Here is a 15,274-nt window from a genome sequence, read left to right as displayed (position 1 = left end):
TCCGGTAACAAGAGGTTGACGTGGATTTGAGATTACCAAACTGTCTAAGATCAATGAGGGGGACTTTCATCTTAAGCCAGTCTGCAAGAAAATGTTCAGAAATATTGAAAAAATTGAGGTGAGCGTAATAGGACGAATGCCATCAAAGCCAGCCTTCCCATTTTCTTTTTGATTGGGGTAATAAAGCCTTGTTTCCAATGTTGAGGGACTGTCCAGATTCGGTAATTTCATTAAACAGGGTGCATAGGAGCTTTGAAAGGTAATCACTGAAAGCTTTAATAAGAGAAACAGGAATATCTAAGAGGCAAATGATTGATCGTTTTAGTTTTTCAATTTATTTTTTACGACATCAAGTGGGGAAATATAGGGGAATGAAAAGGGATCAGGAACACCTGGAAATACGTAAGATAGTGGTGGGAGATACTGGACAATAGAAGCCAGAAACTTATTGAGGTCATTAGCTGTGGTCTTCGGAGGGTCATTTATATTAAAATTTAGTTGTTCTGGACTCTTGCCGGTAAGTTTTTTCATTTCAGAGCACAAATTCTTTGGTTTATCATGGCACAAGTTTTTTATTTTATATTTATAGTAGGCTCGGGCAGCTTTTCTAATTTGACTGTTTAATTCCTTTCTTAATTTATTTGCTTCCGCTAAATTACCCTTGTTGAATAAGCTTATTTTTGTGCGGATTACCATTTTTATGTGATTTTTATTTAAGGTTTATCACTGGAGTATTTTCTGATTTTTTTTTCTGAGAAACATAATGAGAAGAATCAATTAGTTTTTTCTGAAAAATTAAAATTTTATCATCAAGGTTATTAGAATTATAAAGGTCTGACCAACTTTCACTGTTCAGCCATGAACCAAAAGAAAAAAGACCTGTGTCACTGAGGGGACGGCAAACCCCAATGGAAGTAGTAAAGGAATGTTCAAAGGCAGAAGAGGGAGAAAAAAGAAGACAACAGTGTTAACTGTCTCCTAGTTGTGGCAGTGCTTGCAGGGGGCTGTAATAGTTGCTCATGTTTGAACAAATAGCATCCAGAGAGGTGTTACCTTTTGCTGTAGATATTTTAACCAGTTGTTTAATATTAAGAGAGGTACAGATAGAGTCCATCCTCAGGTCATTCGCAACGCCAACTAAGAAAATACCAGCGTTCGGATACTTTGATAACACAAAGTCAGCACTTATTAGGAATTGTTGTATAAATTTGCATTTCTGCTCAATACTTTTCCTCAAACCTCTCTTAAACTGTTAAATAAGTTTAGTTGCTCCAATCACTTTACTACAAGTATACATTTCTTTTGGGCGTCCCATATTAAAGTATGCTTGTCCTGCGTGGCACCATGTTCTCTCAAACGAAGCACCACAAAAGATTGAAAATGTCCAAAAGAGAGCTCTAAGAAATATTTTTAAAGAGGGCAAGGTACTATATTTGCATTTGTTAAATATTTCAAAACTAAAGACCTTCGAGGGAAGAAGAAATAATTTGTGCCTCCGTTTTGGTAAGTTGGCACTTCTGAACCCCAGTACTGCGAACCTTTTCCCTGAAGACCATGTGCCTGATAGAAATCGTCCTCCACGAACTGTGTCACAGCCTATCCCCTCCTCATCTCCCATTCTTTGTACCATCTTGTGGTATAATAAATCTTTTATCCCTTTTTTTTACTGATATAATAAATAGTTGTTAATTTGTACATAAATATTATCTTATCTCTAACAGTTAAAAGAACAGCTCGTTTTTCTTTTTTTTTTTGTTCCCTATCCCTTTTTTATTTTGTTTTTAAAACATTTTTAATGTATATATTATTTTTTTTTTTTGTTTTATCAGTTTTTATCTTTTTAACTAGTTGCCATTTTGCAGTTTTTAATATAACTGACAAAGGAATGATATATTATTCCAATATTTTTGTTTTGTTTTTGCATTGTTTGCCAATTTTTAGTTATTATGCTTTTGTTATGATTTTCTTGTTTATTTGTTTTTTCACAGACTTCGAAATTCAAATTTGGCCCTTCAGGGCTTGTGGTACTAATTCCTGGAAATAAATATATCTCTTTTCATCTCTCTCTTCAAACACATCCAATCAAAATTTTGAGATAAGACATTTTGTTCAACGTAGTTGAAAGTTCTGGCTATTAGGTCTTTTCCAGCATTGTCGTAAAAGCTTCAAAGAGGACCCATTCTATTGGGAATGGAGAGGGCTAGTGCCCTTATTAACAGTCAAAAGCGATCGGAGGGAGAATGTTCGCCCCCTCCCATACCCATCATTTACCCAAACACTTCAGATCAAGATTTTGATATAGCAATTTTGTTGAACGTAGTTAAAAGGTCTGGAAATTATGTTTTTGAGAATGACAACCCCCCACAGCCCTCGGGGCTAAGGTTGTAAGTTATGTCCTGGGGGCATATAATGTCATATAGAAAGTGTTGTCGTAAAAAATTAAAAAGGGCTGTTTTGATTGGGAATTGAAAGGGCTAGTGCCCTTTTTAATAGTCGAAAGCAATCAAAGGGAGAATCACCCCCCCCCCACGCCCAATATTTTCCCAAACATTTCCGATCAACATTTTGACATTTTGATATATTAAAATAAGTCAAACTCAAAACGAGCAGAAATGAATCTGAGTAGGGTTCTAAACCCTATATTTCTAAAAGCAAGAATATAATTTGTACTTTACTGAAAATTTTGTTTTTAGTGTTTTCACTTTTATAACTTTAAGAAATATAAAATTAATAAAGATTTTAAGAAAAAAATATCAGCATATGTATATTAAACTGACAATGCACATTTTTTTTCAGTTAATTCATTTGAATTTTTTCAGTAAAGTACAAATTATATTCTGTCTTTTAGAAAGCATGGGGTTTATAACCCTACTGAGATTAATTTCTGTTCGTTTTAAGTTTGACCTATTTTAATTTCTGTTTGTTTTGGGTTTCATTTATTTATTGATACTGATTTGTGGTAGTTGTGTGCTTGGTAGATTGTTTGGTTCTATTTATGTTCATTTTTGGTTTAATGGAGTTCTTTACATTTTTTTTTTGAAAGACTTATTTTGTGGAAAAGTTTTTTTTATTAATACTCAAAAAAGTCCACTTCACCGTTGTTTTTCCTTCAAGGGCACCGCTATGCAAATTAAAGGTAAAGAGTACTGCATTGAACATTACAGTTCCTAATGGCGGGGCTAATCTCTTTTTCATGGCCTTTCAGCCAGGAAATTTAATTGAGGGTTGGAGGGGCCAGCCATCCTTTGATTCCCAACACCCGCCTTGTTTACCTATTCAAAATTCTCCAGGCCCCCATTAAGAGCTGCTGCTGGGTTGACTCTAGCTAATCATACAGAATCACACCAATGACACCCATTCTAAACCAATTAACCAGTGACTCCAAGATTCAAACCACTGTCCTAACCACAGTTTATATAATATACCAGTAAGTTTACCGCAGATGATTTCTGGCTCTTCATTCTCGGTGCGAACAAAAATCTCCTCCCACTTATTTCTGCACTTATTGTCCACTTATTGGTTGAGCCGGCCAAGTGGTTTTGTCAGTACTTGTTCCGTAGGTGATTATTCTTTGTCTAACCGTGAAAAGATCTAATGCCGCTTATGTTTATATCTGCAAAAACGTTCTCTGGAGCACTCGCACCTCGGTCATGGTTTTTATAATGGGTGAGATAGGGAAAGATCATACTGGATAATTATATAAACTGTGGTTCTAACGGACAAAGGGTTTCAAGTCTAACGTGCTAACCATTCGGCTAGGATGGCTCAAAATAGTACTAAACCACCTTTTTGTATTTCAAAGCTCCATTAAATAAAATATGAATTACCATGCTCTCCAAAAATTGTTCAAGACAGTTTATATTTTTCCCAACAAAGTAAACTATAAGTCACATTTTATAATCAGACTTTGTGCTTGTTAATTATTCAGAACACACTCAAGAATTTTGATTTGAATGTAAAATCTGAGAAAAAGGTTTTATGGCCACGAAGACAAGTGACGGGTGACGGAATGCATTGGACCCTATATAATTTGGGGTATATATTTACACATTAGGGGGGGATGAAGTATAGCAGGTCTACATGCAAAATGTGTTAGCTACAATTAATATGTATATTATGAAGTAAGAATTGTTTTGTAACTTAACGCTGTCCAGATACTTTACCCCCACCTTCCTAATGTGCAGATATATTGCCCGAATTTTATAAGTCCGATACATTCTGTCAAACTAAAAATTAAATAAAAAAAACGGAAAGTTTTTTTAACGGAAAGTAAGGAGCGGCATTAAAACTTAAAACGAAGAGAAATTATTCCATATATAAAAGGGACTGTTCCCTGCTCAACGCCATGCTCTTTACGTTAAATTTTTTAATTGTTTTATAAAGCAGAGTTGTGAGAAAGAGTCAAACTTTAGCGTAAAGAGTGGGGCATTGAGCAGGGAATAGCCTCTTTCACATACGAAATAATTTCAGTTCGTTTTAAGCTTTAATGTCACTCCTTACTTTCAGTTAAAAAAAATTTGTTTTTTTTACTTAATTTCTGATCGTTTTTTAAATAATTCTGGGAAGTCTGGTGCCCCCTTTATAGAAATGTCCCTTCCCCCATGAAAACATCCTCCATGGAAATATCCTCCCACATAATAACCTCCTCCTACCCCCCTCCCCCCCCCCTCACGAGAAAAAATCCCTCATGAAAACGCTTGTATACTTCCCAATAACCAATACTATATGTAAACAATGGGCAAAGTTCATAACTTGCAGCCGTTCCCCCGGGAACTATGGGGGATGAAGTCATCCTCAAAGATTTATTTATTAGATTTTGACTATGCTGAACAAAATGGCTATCTCAAAATTTTGATTAGGTGACTTCGGGAAAAAATGAGCGTAGGAGGGGGCCTAGTTGCCCCCTAGTTTTTTTGTCACTTAAAAAGGGCACTAGAACTTCTAATTCCCGTTCGAATGAGCCCTCTCACGATATTCTAGTACCACTGGATCGATATGATCACCTCTGGAAAAAAAAAAAAAAAAAACACGCATCCGTGATCTTTCTTCTGGCAAAAAATACAAAATTCCACATTTTTTCAGGTAAGAACTAGTAACCACTACAGTAAGGTTCTCTGATACGCTGAATGGTTTGATTTTCATTAAGATCCTATCACTCTTAGGGGGAGTTTCCTGCTTTTTTCGAAAATAAGGCAAATTTTCCAGGCTCGTAACTTTTGATGGGTAAGACTAAACTTGATGAACCTTATATATTTGAAATCAGCATTAAAATCCAATTATTTTGATATATCTACTGGTATCAAAATTTGGTGTTTCAGAGTTTCAGTTATTATTGATCCGGGTCGCTGCTTACTTACAGTTTATTACCGCAAATGTTTGATAAGTCTTGCGGCTTTGGAATTTGAAACTGATTTTTACAGATCTACAGATCAAAATTCTCGAGGGTGTTCTGAATAATTAAAAAGTGCCCAGATTTTTATAATAAAAGCTAATAAAATTTAAAGAGTTAAGAAAAAAGGTAATTTTTTAATGAAGTAAATACAGAAGTTCAAAAATAAAACGCAGAGAAATTACCCGAGGTAAATAGCAAGATATACATGACTTGCTCCAATAGCAATTGAACCTCTAATGAATGAATATTTCACGACAATAGTTTTATCAAAAGGATCTCCTATTTACGGTAATTAATTAAAAAAAAAACGTTTTCCACAAAATAAGTTTTTCAAAGAAAAGCAAAAAACTCCATTAAACAAAAAATGAGCAAAAACAAAATCAAATAATCTACCAAGCGTGAAACTACCACAAATCAGCATCGATAAATAAATGAAACCCAAAACAAACTAAATTGCAATAAATAACCCAGTCAAACTCAAAACGAACAGAAATTAACATAAGTTGGGCTCAAAACCCCTATACCTTCCCAAGGCCAGAACAAAATTTACCCTTTACTGAATAAAATATAAATATTTTTACTTTTATAACTTTAAGAAATCAAATAATATTAACATTTTGATTACTAAATATCAGTACCATGTATATTAAACTGACAATGCACATTCGTTTGTATTTTTTTCAGTAAAATGCAAATTTTGTTCTGGCCTTGGGAAGACATAAGGGTTTTGAGCCCAACTTATGTTAATTTTTGCTCGTTTTGAGTTTGACTCGGTTATTTATTGTAATTTCTGTTCGTTTTGGGGTTTCATTTATTTATTGATGCTTATCTGTGGTAGTTTCACGCTTGGTAGATTATTTAATTTTATTTTGCTCATTTTTTGTTTAATGGAGTTCTTTGCTTTTCTTTGAAAAGCTTATTTTGGGGAAAATTTTTCTTTAACTAATTTCTGTTCGTTTTATATTGACATAGTCTTTTCAGGGAAAAAGAAAATAATACTTTAAATCTTTTTATTTTTTTAAGACTTTATAGTTTGGCCTGCTCTTTGTATGCTGGAGAAAAATTTTCAGCATTTTTTAACAACATACACCCTTTTAAAAATCTGGACACAAATAATAGTGTTTAATTCAGTTTCATACCTTCTCTAATTGGAATTGGAAAACTCGAAATGGAAAACTTGATACCATTCGCCAAAAAATCTATTTACTTTCTTTGATAGCTTGGATGCACTTACGCTATTTTGATTTGGTTAAATTTTAAGAGCAGAAGCAGCCCCAAAACATAATAGCCTCAGTCGTTCTTAGGATACTGCTGAGATGCCTTATTGGGAATTAACATTAACACAGTGCATTTTGATTTAATATTAAGGCAACATTAGTAGGAGGGGCCCAATTGATAATGGAAGAGATTTAATGTCCTTGGTAAAAGCCGGGAATAGATTTAATGTCCTTGGTAAAAAGTCGGGAAATCACGAGGGGATTAAAAAACAATATGGCTTCTCTACTTTAGTGTCAGAGATAAATTAATATTCTTTCGAAACCTTAATAATGTAATTAGTAACACCATGGATTTTTTCAGAAATTCAAATGAGATATAAAACAGTTTGGATATGTTTAACATAGGAAATAGTTTCCTGGAAATTTTATATGTGACATCGCAGGGACACTAAAACAAAGAAATATTCAGATACTACATTAAGGGGATTATTTGGGCGAAACAAATTAATCGACATTTAGGGATTATTTGGGCGAAACAAATTAATCGTCATTTTCGAGGATGATTTGGGGTGAAACTCTGTGGTCGTTATAATACACAAGTTCCATTTGAACGGTGTTTTAAGGTCCCCTACCCCAACCCCCAAGGGCTCCCCAACGTTTTTGCCCCCCCCCCAACTTTTTTGCCCCCCCCCCCCCCATTTTTTTAAATACTTTTTTTGCGCGCTTGAGACACAGAAGGACCCCCTCCCCCAACTTTTTGCCCCCCCCCATTTTTTCTTAATACTTTTTTTTGCACGCTTGAGACACAGAAGGGCTCCCCTCCCCAAAATTTTCGCCCCCCCACATTTTTTTAAATATTTTTTTTGCGGGCTTGATACACAGAAGCCATCCCCCCTCCACCCAACTTTTTGGCTCTCCCCCACCCCCGAATATATCATTTCAGATCAAGTTCTCTTCGTAATATTCCTCCTAAACTTATTTTATAAGTTGAAGTAATCATCTTTTTCACTCCAAACAATACTTTACGACTTTTTGCGTACCCCAACACCAAGCAATACTTTTCAAAAGGCTTTATTATATTATTTCAGAACAAGATCTTTTCTTAATGTCCCTCCTAAACCAATTTTACAAGTTGAAGTACTCATCCTTTTCAGTATGAAAATCCATCAAAAATGCAATTTTTTTGACAAAATTGATTCTACTTTAAAAAGTATTTTATTTTTAATTACAAAAGTGACTAGATGTAGCAATTTGCTTTAAAATGAGCTATTATACAGCTCTCTATGATTTTCTAGTGCTCAGCTAGCTGAGGACAAAGAAAAAGCAGAAAGAAAAAAAATATCCCGTTTGTGGATCATGACGTGGTTAAAGTCAGTTTTCTTGATTTTCAAGCCAATATATTTTCTTTGTTATTCAAGCCAAAGAACGGTAAGTTTTCTATATAGAAGTTTTGGACAAGCCGGTTCTAATAGTAAATTTTTTGTTTTGATCTTAATCTTTTTTCAGGAGTTATGGGCTACTTTAGTATTGGCGTGATCGCCAATACTAAATGGCGTGATCGTCTCTTACTAGGTTGCTAGCTACCGCTGCGACTTGGATCTAGTTTGAATTAAAAAATTAATATTATTGCTCAGAGACCATAAATATTTTTTCAGTTTGCATAATAAAATTAGCGATTCTGTATTGATGTAATTATAGCTAACATTGTAATATCGCATTTACTTTTACGCCATCTATGGTTACAAACAGGAAAAAGCCTACAGCTTTTTCTTTTTTTAAATAGTAAAAGACGACCCTTAGACAATCTAGTGGCTAACTAAGTCTAATGTATGCAATGGTATGTGATTCCAATGATCGTCTTTATAAAAAAGAAAACTCATTTAAACATTTTTAGGAATGTATCTAGTTTCTTTTCATAAAGTGAAATTGTTACTAAAATATCCTAAATATTTTTGCAGTTTACAAAGTTTTGCAGTGTTTTTAAACCTGTTGCCTTATCATAACATAAATACTGTAATCTTAACTATAGTTAAGTTGCCTATGCAGGTTAGTATAAGAAAGAGTTAGTTCATCATTATAATGAAGTTATATACACCATAGACCTCTTTTTCTTTTCCCTGTTGCATCAGTTACTATGAGATAGACTTTGGTCCTTACTGTAAAAAATTAAGTCTAATATGTCCCATGGTTTGTTCTTTATTAGGTTTATGATACCGATTAAAATTACATAATCCCCATTTATTTTTCAGTTAACATTGGCTATATGTCGTTCTTTACTATAAATAATGTACTAAAATCAAATATCTTTGAAAAGACTGCAGTATGAAAAGACATAAAAAATCCAGTTATTAGTGGAAAAATTTATTCTCTTTTAGAAATAATTTATTTTAGCTACAAAAGATTTTTAATCCAATTAATTTCCTTTAAAATGAGCCATTGAACAATTCTCTACAATGTTCCAGTGCCAAGCTATCTGTGGAAAAGAAATAAAAAAAAGATGCCGTTTAGGCAGAATGCTGTAGTAGCTGCCACTTTTCTTGATTTTCCAGCCAATCTTTTTCTCTTGCTGTTCAAGCCAAGGGACAGAACGTTTCCTACATAGGGGTTTTGGAAAAGACGATTCTAATGGTTTAATTTTGTTTTGATCTTACTCTTATTTTTAGGAGTTATGGGTTTTTGTATTTCTTAACATTGGACGTGGTCGTCTCTTACTAGGTTGCTAGCTACCGCTGCAACCCGGATTACTAACCTCTACAACAGTTAAGTGGCCTTTAAAAATTAGTATAGGCAAGAGGTGGTTCTTTATTATAAATCAAAGAGAATTTTAATCTGTAATTTTGAATGCTTTTTGTGATCCTGGTTAAACATGCGTAAAATGTTTCTCAATTTACGAAGATCAGCCTGCATTTTTGCCACCTTCTTGTATTTCTGAATGTAATTTTTTCCTTTGTCCTTATGCGTTCTTCGGTACAACCTCGCAGAGAATTTAATTTTTTCATTATAGCTTATGTCACCCCAGTATCTACCCATTATTCTGGTAGCAACTTTTTTCTTATGTTTGTTTCGGTAATCTTTATCGTTATCATACTGTTCCTTGCTCTTTTGTTTGGCTGTATCAATTTTTGCAAATCTATAATCTTCATAGTTAAGATAACACTCCTTGCTGTTTTGTTTGGCTCTCTCACTTTTTGCTTCTCGATAAGCCTGGTCGGTTGAATACCTTTGCTTTTTTTTTCCAAGATGCTATCTCTTTTTTTTTGTATAGTACTGTTTTTTTTTTTAATTACGTATAACTCGCATAGAAGGCATCTTATTACAAAGCAAGAAATAATATTCTTATCTAATTAACACTTCTTAAGACTCGTATCATATACCCATAACCTAACAAAAAATAAAACTAATTTTTAAATTTTCAGGTATTTTGTTAGTTTGAATGAAAAGATTAAACTTATTGCTCAGATATCATAAATATTGTTGCAGTTTACATAATAACTTTAGCAATTCTAAACTGAAAAAAAAAATATATTAAGAAATTGAATTTTTTGGTCTGAAAATTCATATTAAATCCCACATCGGATAGTTAGAACCTAACCAAAAATAGTTAGAACCTAACCAAAGGTATTTTTCTAGCTTGAATTGAAATATTCAAACTATTGCTCGGATACCATGGATATTTTTGCAGTTTACACAAGCTGCAAAGAACGTATAAAGACAAAATTAAAAATTATATTCAGAAGTCCAAAAAGATGGCAACAATCAGGCTGATCTTTGTAAATTGAGAAAAATTTTACGAATGTTTTACCGGGATTACGAAAAATATTCAAAATTAAAGATTAAAATTATCTCTGAAAAAATGGATTTTGTTGAAAAGTCGGCTAAAGATGCTTTCGCAAAACTTCATAGTAATATCCAAAAGAAATGTTGCATGTTTAATGAAAAGCTTCCAAGGTATGAACCGGCAACTGTGGAACTGTTTACAGATGTAATGGGAAATCTTATACATCACTGTGAATATATGGATTCATAATTGTCCTTTACTTAGTTTCAGCTTAAATTCGATGATCGAGCCTTTATGTACTAACTAAGTCCAAATACTATGACGTCATTGATCAATATTGTATATAAAAAATTAAGTTTTTTGTAAAAAGTGATTAATTAAAAAAAAATTAAGTACGAATGGCACTTGATCCAGATATTTCCTTTAAAATGAGCCATTGAACAACTCTCTACGATGTTCCAGTGCCAAGCTATCTCTGGAAGAGAAAGAAAGAAAAAAAAATATGCCGTTTAGGCAGTATGTTGCAGTGACCGCCACTTTTCTTGATTTTCAAGCCAATATATTTCCCTTGCTGTTCAATCCAAATAACAGAAGGTTTACTATACAGAAGAAGGTTTACTATTTCGGACAAGGCGGTTCTAATGGTGTACTTTTTTGTTTTGATCTGACTTTTTTTTAGGAGTTATGGGTTTTTATATTTCTTAACATTGGACGTGACCGTCTCTTACTAGGTTGCTAGCTACCGCTACAACCCGGACCGGAAAAACATAATGTAATCTTAACTGTAGTGAAGTTGCGTATGCAAGTTAGTATAGGGAAGAGTTTCATCTTTATTATATTTGATTGCTTCAAAATTCAAATATCTTTGAAAAGACTGCTGTATGAAAATACATCAAAAATGCAATTGTTTTGACAAAATTGATTCTACTTTGAAAATTATTTTATTTTTAATTACAAAAGTTACTAGCTGTTGCAATTTCCTTTAAAATGAGCTATTATACAGCTCTCTCTGATTTTCCAGTGCCCAGCTAGTTGAGGAGGAAAATCAAGTGGAAAGAAAAAAATATCCCGTTTGTGGAGAATAACGTGGTTAGTCAATTTCCCTGATTTTCAAGCCAATATATTTTCTTTGTTATTCAAGCCAAAGAGTGATAAGTTTCCTTAATAGGGGTTTTGGAAAAGGCGGTTCTAATGGTGTAATTTCTGTTTTGATCTGACTCTTTTCTCAGGAGTTAGGGGTTTTTATATTTCTTAACATTGGACGTGATCGTCTCTTACTAGGTTGCTAGCTACCGCTGCAACCCGGATACCAATAAAATTAGTTGAAATAACAATCACCATTCCTAAATCAGCTTCAAATTATGATTCTTCCTCAGTTCGCAGTTACTTTATAGATTTGTTTCCAAATCGGTTACTATTGGCTTGAGTTATTCTTTACTAGACATTTTATAAGGCAATAAATATGTTTTCTTATTATATGACTTTATTTCTGGCTGTCTTAGGTTCAATGTAGCTAGTAAATTTCTTTGAGAAACCCCTTATAACATTTATATAATTATCTATATAACATCTTGTAACATCTATATAATGATTCCTTATAACACTTCACTTAATACGGACTAAAGATCGTTCTTTAATGTATTTTTTGCCAAATATTCAGTAGAACTAAACGAACTGTTTAAAACACAGTTAGAAATGCTTTTTTCTTGAGTCGGTGTTCCAGGAATTTGTTCTAAATCATTAGTCTTACAAACACATTTACTAATAACTCTAACAGGCTCGTTTTCGCCATAATTGAAAAACATTGCTTTTCCTTCGCTGTTGATAGGTATGCTTGTATATATATTTTTATTGCTGCTACATAAACTGCAATTGCTCCTTCCAAAATTAATATACGAATTTTCTAAGAAGTACGCCTCCGTATATTCACTGTGTTGTCGAACATTTTCCATTGCATCTATAAACTGTTCCGCAGTTGCCAATCCATACCTTGGAAGCTTTTCGTTACACTGACAACATTTCTTTTGGATATTACTATGAAGCTTTGCCAAAGAATTTCTAGCCGACTTTTCAACAGCCTCCGCTCTTTCAAAGAGAATTTTAATCTGTAATTTTGAATACTTTTCGTGATCCCGATAAAACATGCGTAAAATGTTTCTCAATTTACAAAGATCAGCCTGCATTTTTGCCATCTTCTTGTATTTCTGAATGTAATTTTTCCCTTTGTCCTTATGCCTTCTTCGGTACAACCTCGCAGAGAATTTAATTTTTTCATTATAGCTTTTGTCACCCCAGTATCTGCCCATTATTCTGGTAACAACTTTTTTCTTATGTTTGTTTCGGTAATCTTTATCATTATAACAGGATACCTAATCCGGTTGGTCCAGGATCGTGGACCAAGCGTGGCTGCAACAAAAAAAAATTCAGATTAGGTTAGGTAATAGTAGTGGTAGCAGTTTTTAGAGGAAAAATTTATTCTCTTTTAGAAATAATTTATTTTAGTTACAAAAGATTTTTAACCCAATTAGTTTCCTTTAAAATGAGCCATTGAGCAACTCTCTACGATGTCCCAGTGCCAAGCTATCTGTGGAAAAGAAAGAAGAAAGAAAAAAATATGCCGTTTAGGTAGAATGTTGTAGTAGCTGCCACTTTTCTTGATTTTCAAGCCAATATATTTCCCTTGTTGTTCAAGCCAAATAACAGAAAGTTTACTATGCAGGGGTTTCGAACAAGGCAATTCTAATGGTGTACTTTTTGTTTTGATCTGACTTTTTTTTAGGAGTTATGGGTTTTTATATTTCTTAACATTGGACGTGATCGTCTCTTACTAGGTTACTAGCTACCGCTGCAACCCGGATCAAGTCTCCGAATGTAAAGTCATATATCAGTTACTATGGGCGAGAGATCGTTCTTTACTGTAAACTCAACCCGCTGATGTTTGGAAAGGGTCAGAGCTTTCGTTTCTACAAAAGAGGACATTTCAAAACTGTTATTACGTTTTTCAAACTCCTCAAAAGAACGAAAACGAATAGGCTGCATGTAATTCACTAGGGCAGAAATTTCAGCACCGGCTTCAGTCTCTTTACAAGAAGTGCCTTCCTCACCCATTTTGCGTACAAACTCCTCTGCATCTAAATTACTTGAAACTTCTTCTTCGATTAGATCATCGTCATCATTATAATCCTCATTATCATTTAGGATGTCAGGCTCTGCACTATCCAGTCTTTTCTTATTTTTGATTATTATTTTACGTTTCAGCGGAAAAGGTGAGGGCAAAGGAAGCCCAGCTTTGAGTGGATAGCCCTCAATTGGTCCTTCGAGTAGTAGATCCCCAAATGCTTCTCGACAATATTTGGCGATTTTAGCTTGATTTCTTTTGCTGCAATGATTTTCAAAAGATAAAATAACTGGATATTCAGATATTTTAAAGGCAGATTCAGCAATAACATCAATAACCTCCTTTGCCGAGATTTCTTTAACCAGAGTGTAACCATGCACTACAATAAGACTCTTTGCAAACTTTTTGTTCCAAAAATCGAGTTCAACACATCGACAACCGGACAGTAAAGCTTGCCTATACATTTCTGGTGAAGACTGGCCGTTTAACTGATGGCCTTTCAAATACGTATTGTGTGAAGAATTAATGAAATAGTGAGACAAGGGCTCAGTCATATCGTTACAAAGATCAACTTTATCGAGTCTCACCGGTAAATATTCATCACTGGTAAGGTAACGCAAAAAAGCTTCGTATGACAACAGACCACGGGACTCATATACAGTAGATGGTTCAAACTGAGTGATTGTTTCTAGGGCCTTTTGTTTGTTTGCGCGAGGGTAAAGCATGTCATTAAGTCGACAATCTCTCTGCACGTTGTTTAAAAAGTTTACCAACTCATCAGGCCCTAAGTGATTTTTCTTGTCCTTACATATCTGGGCAAATATCTTTTCCAGTTGAAAACGGAACGTCAAGTTACAGTAGAACTGATAAAAAAGTTTATAAGTAAAGTCTTTTGGATTAATGGGTTTCACCTTATTCCCAATAAATTTCAAAACACCAGTAAATTTTAGCGCCCTTTTGACCTGATTCCTACCTTCTTTGTCTGACGCAAATTCTCTTAGCACAGCGCTGACTGGTAAATAGCCAGATGTATTAACGCTAAAAAATAATTTTTTATATGCTTTTTTAAGGAACATTTCTACCGACCCATTAAGGGCAAGCAGATTATACGCAGCTTTTAGAATTCCATCACACCATTTATTAGCAACCTTTTTACTGCCCCAACTAAAGTTTATGAATCGGACATTTACAAAATCATTGCCATAACAAATTGTCACAGTTTTATCTTCAAGACTATCAGGGTCTCCGAAATTTGCACTGTCCCGAACATACTTATGTTTGGGAGTTTTTGCGTATCTTCCTGTCCTTGTATCCCGGATACAACTTATATCCAAAAAATCAGTTTTGCCGTCCTCCTCAGTCCAGAACAGGTAAAAACCCTTCTCATCAACTTTCAACGTAACATGCGTTAGATGAGGCGAATTTTCATCCCATTTGACAAATTTTTCACCTTCTATAAGAGAAAAATCCAAAAGTATAGGCTTTAGCTTAACTATATGAATTCCTTGGTTAGCCTTAACCATTTTACCAAACTTTACTATAAACAAAGATACTTGAATGACCCAAGTTCTTTCTAGCTGCTAACATTTTAAAATTCTTAAAAAAAATTCAGCGGAGGTAGTTTCTCTCAGATGGTGACTCTGCTCGATTTTTACAGACAGAATATTTTTGCAATTGCTGTTAAATCAATAATTGTCATTACATTCTACAATTTTAATTTTTTTAAAATCTTGTCCTGTGATGCCTTTTTCCTGTAAAATTTTTAATTC

The 15,274-nt window shown here is 33.9% G+C and overlaps 1 protein-coding gene across 1 annotated transcript; it reads right to left on the bottom strand.

The window, feature by feature from the left end:
- Positions 1–13,264: 13,264 nt before the first annotated feature.
- Positions 13,265–15,028, bottom strand: LOC148948329 (1-phosphatidylinositol 4,5-bisphosphate phosphodiesterase classes I and II-like). The gene has a single exon (XM_089094891.1). It carries the CDS (start codon positions 15,026–15,028, stop codon positions 13,265–13,267), a length of 1,764 nt encoding a protein of 587 aa, XP_088951017.1.
- Between the last annotated feature and the right edge of the window lie 246 nt (positions 15,029–15,274).

This window comes from Artemia sp. Qi Xiang Cuo, chromosome 9, assembly GCF_049724085.1.
Source record: "Artemia sp. Qi Xiang Cuo chromosome 9, ASM4972408v1, whole genome shotgun sequence".
In the NCBI taxonomy this organism is placed as follows: domain Eukaryota; kingdom Metazoa; phylum Arthropoda; class Branchiopoda; order Anostraca; family Artemiidae; genus Artemia; species Artemia sp. Qi Xiang Cuo.
Note: the sequence above shows the minus strand (reverse complement) of the source record. Positions and strands in the feature narration are given on the sequence as shown.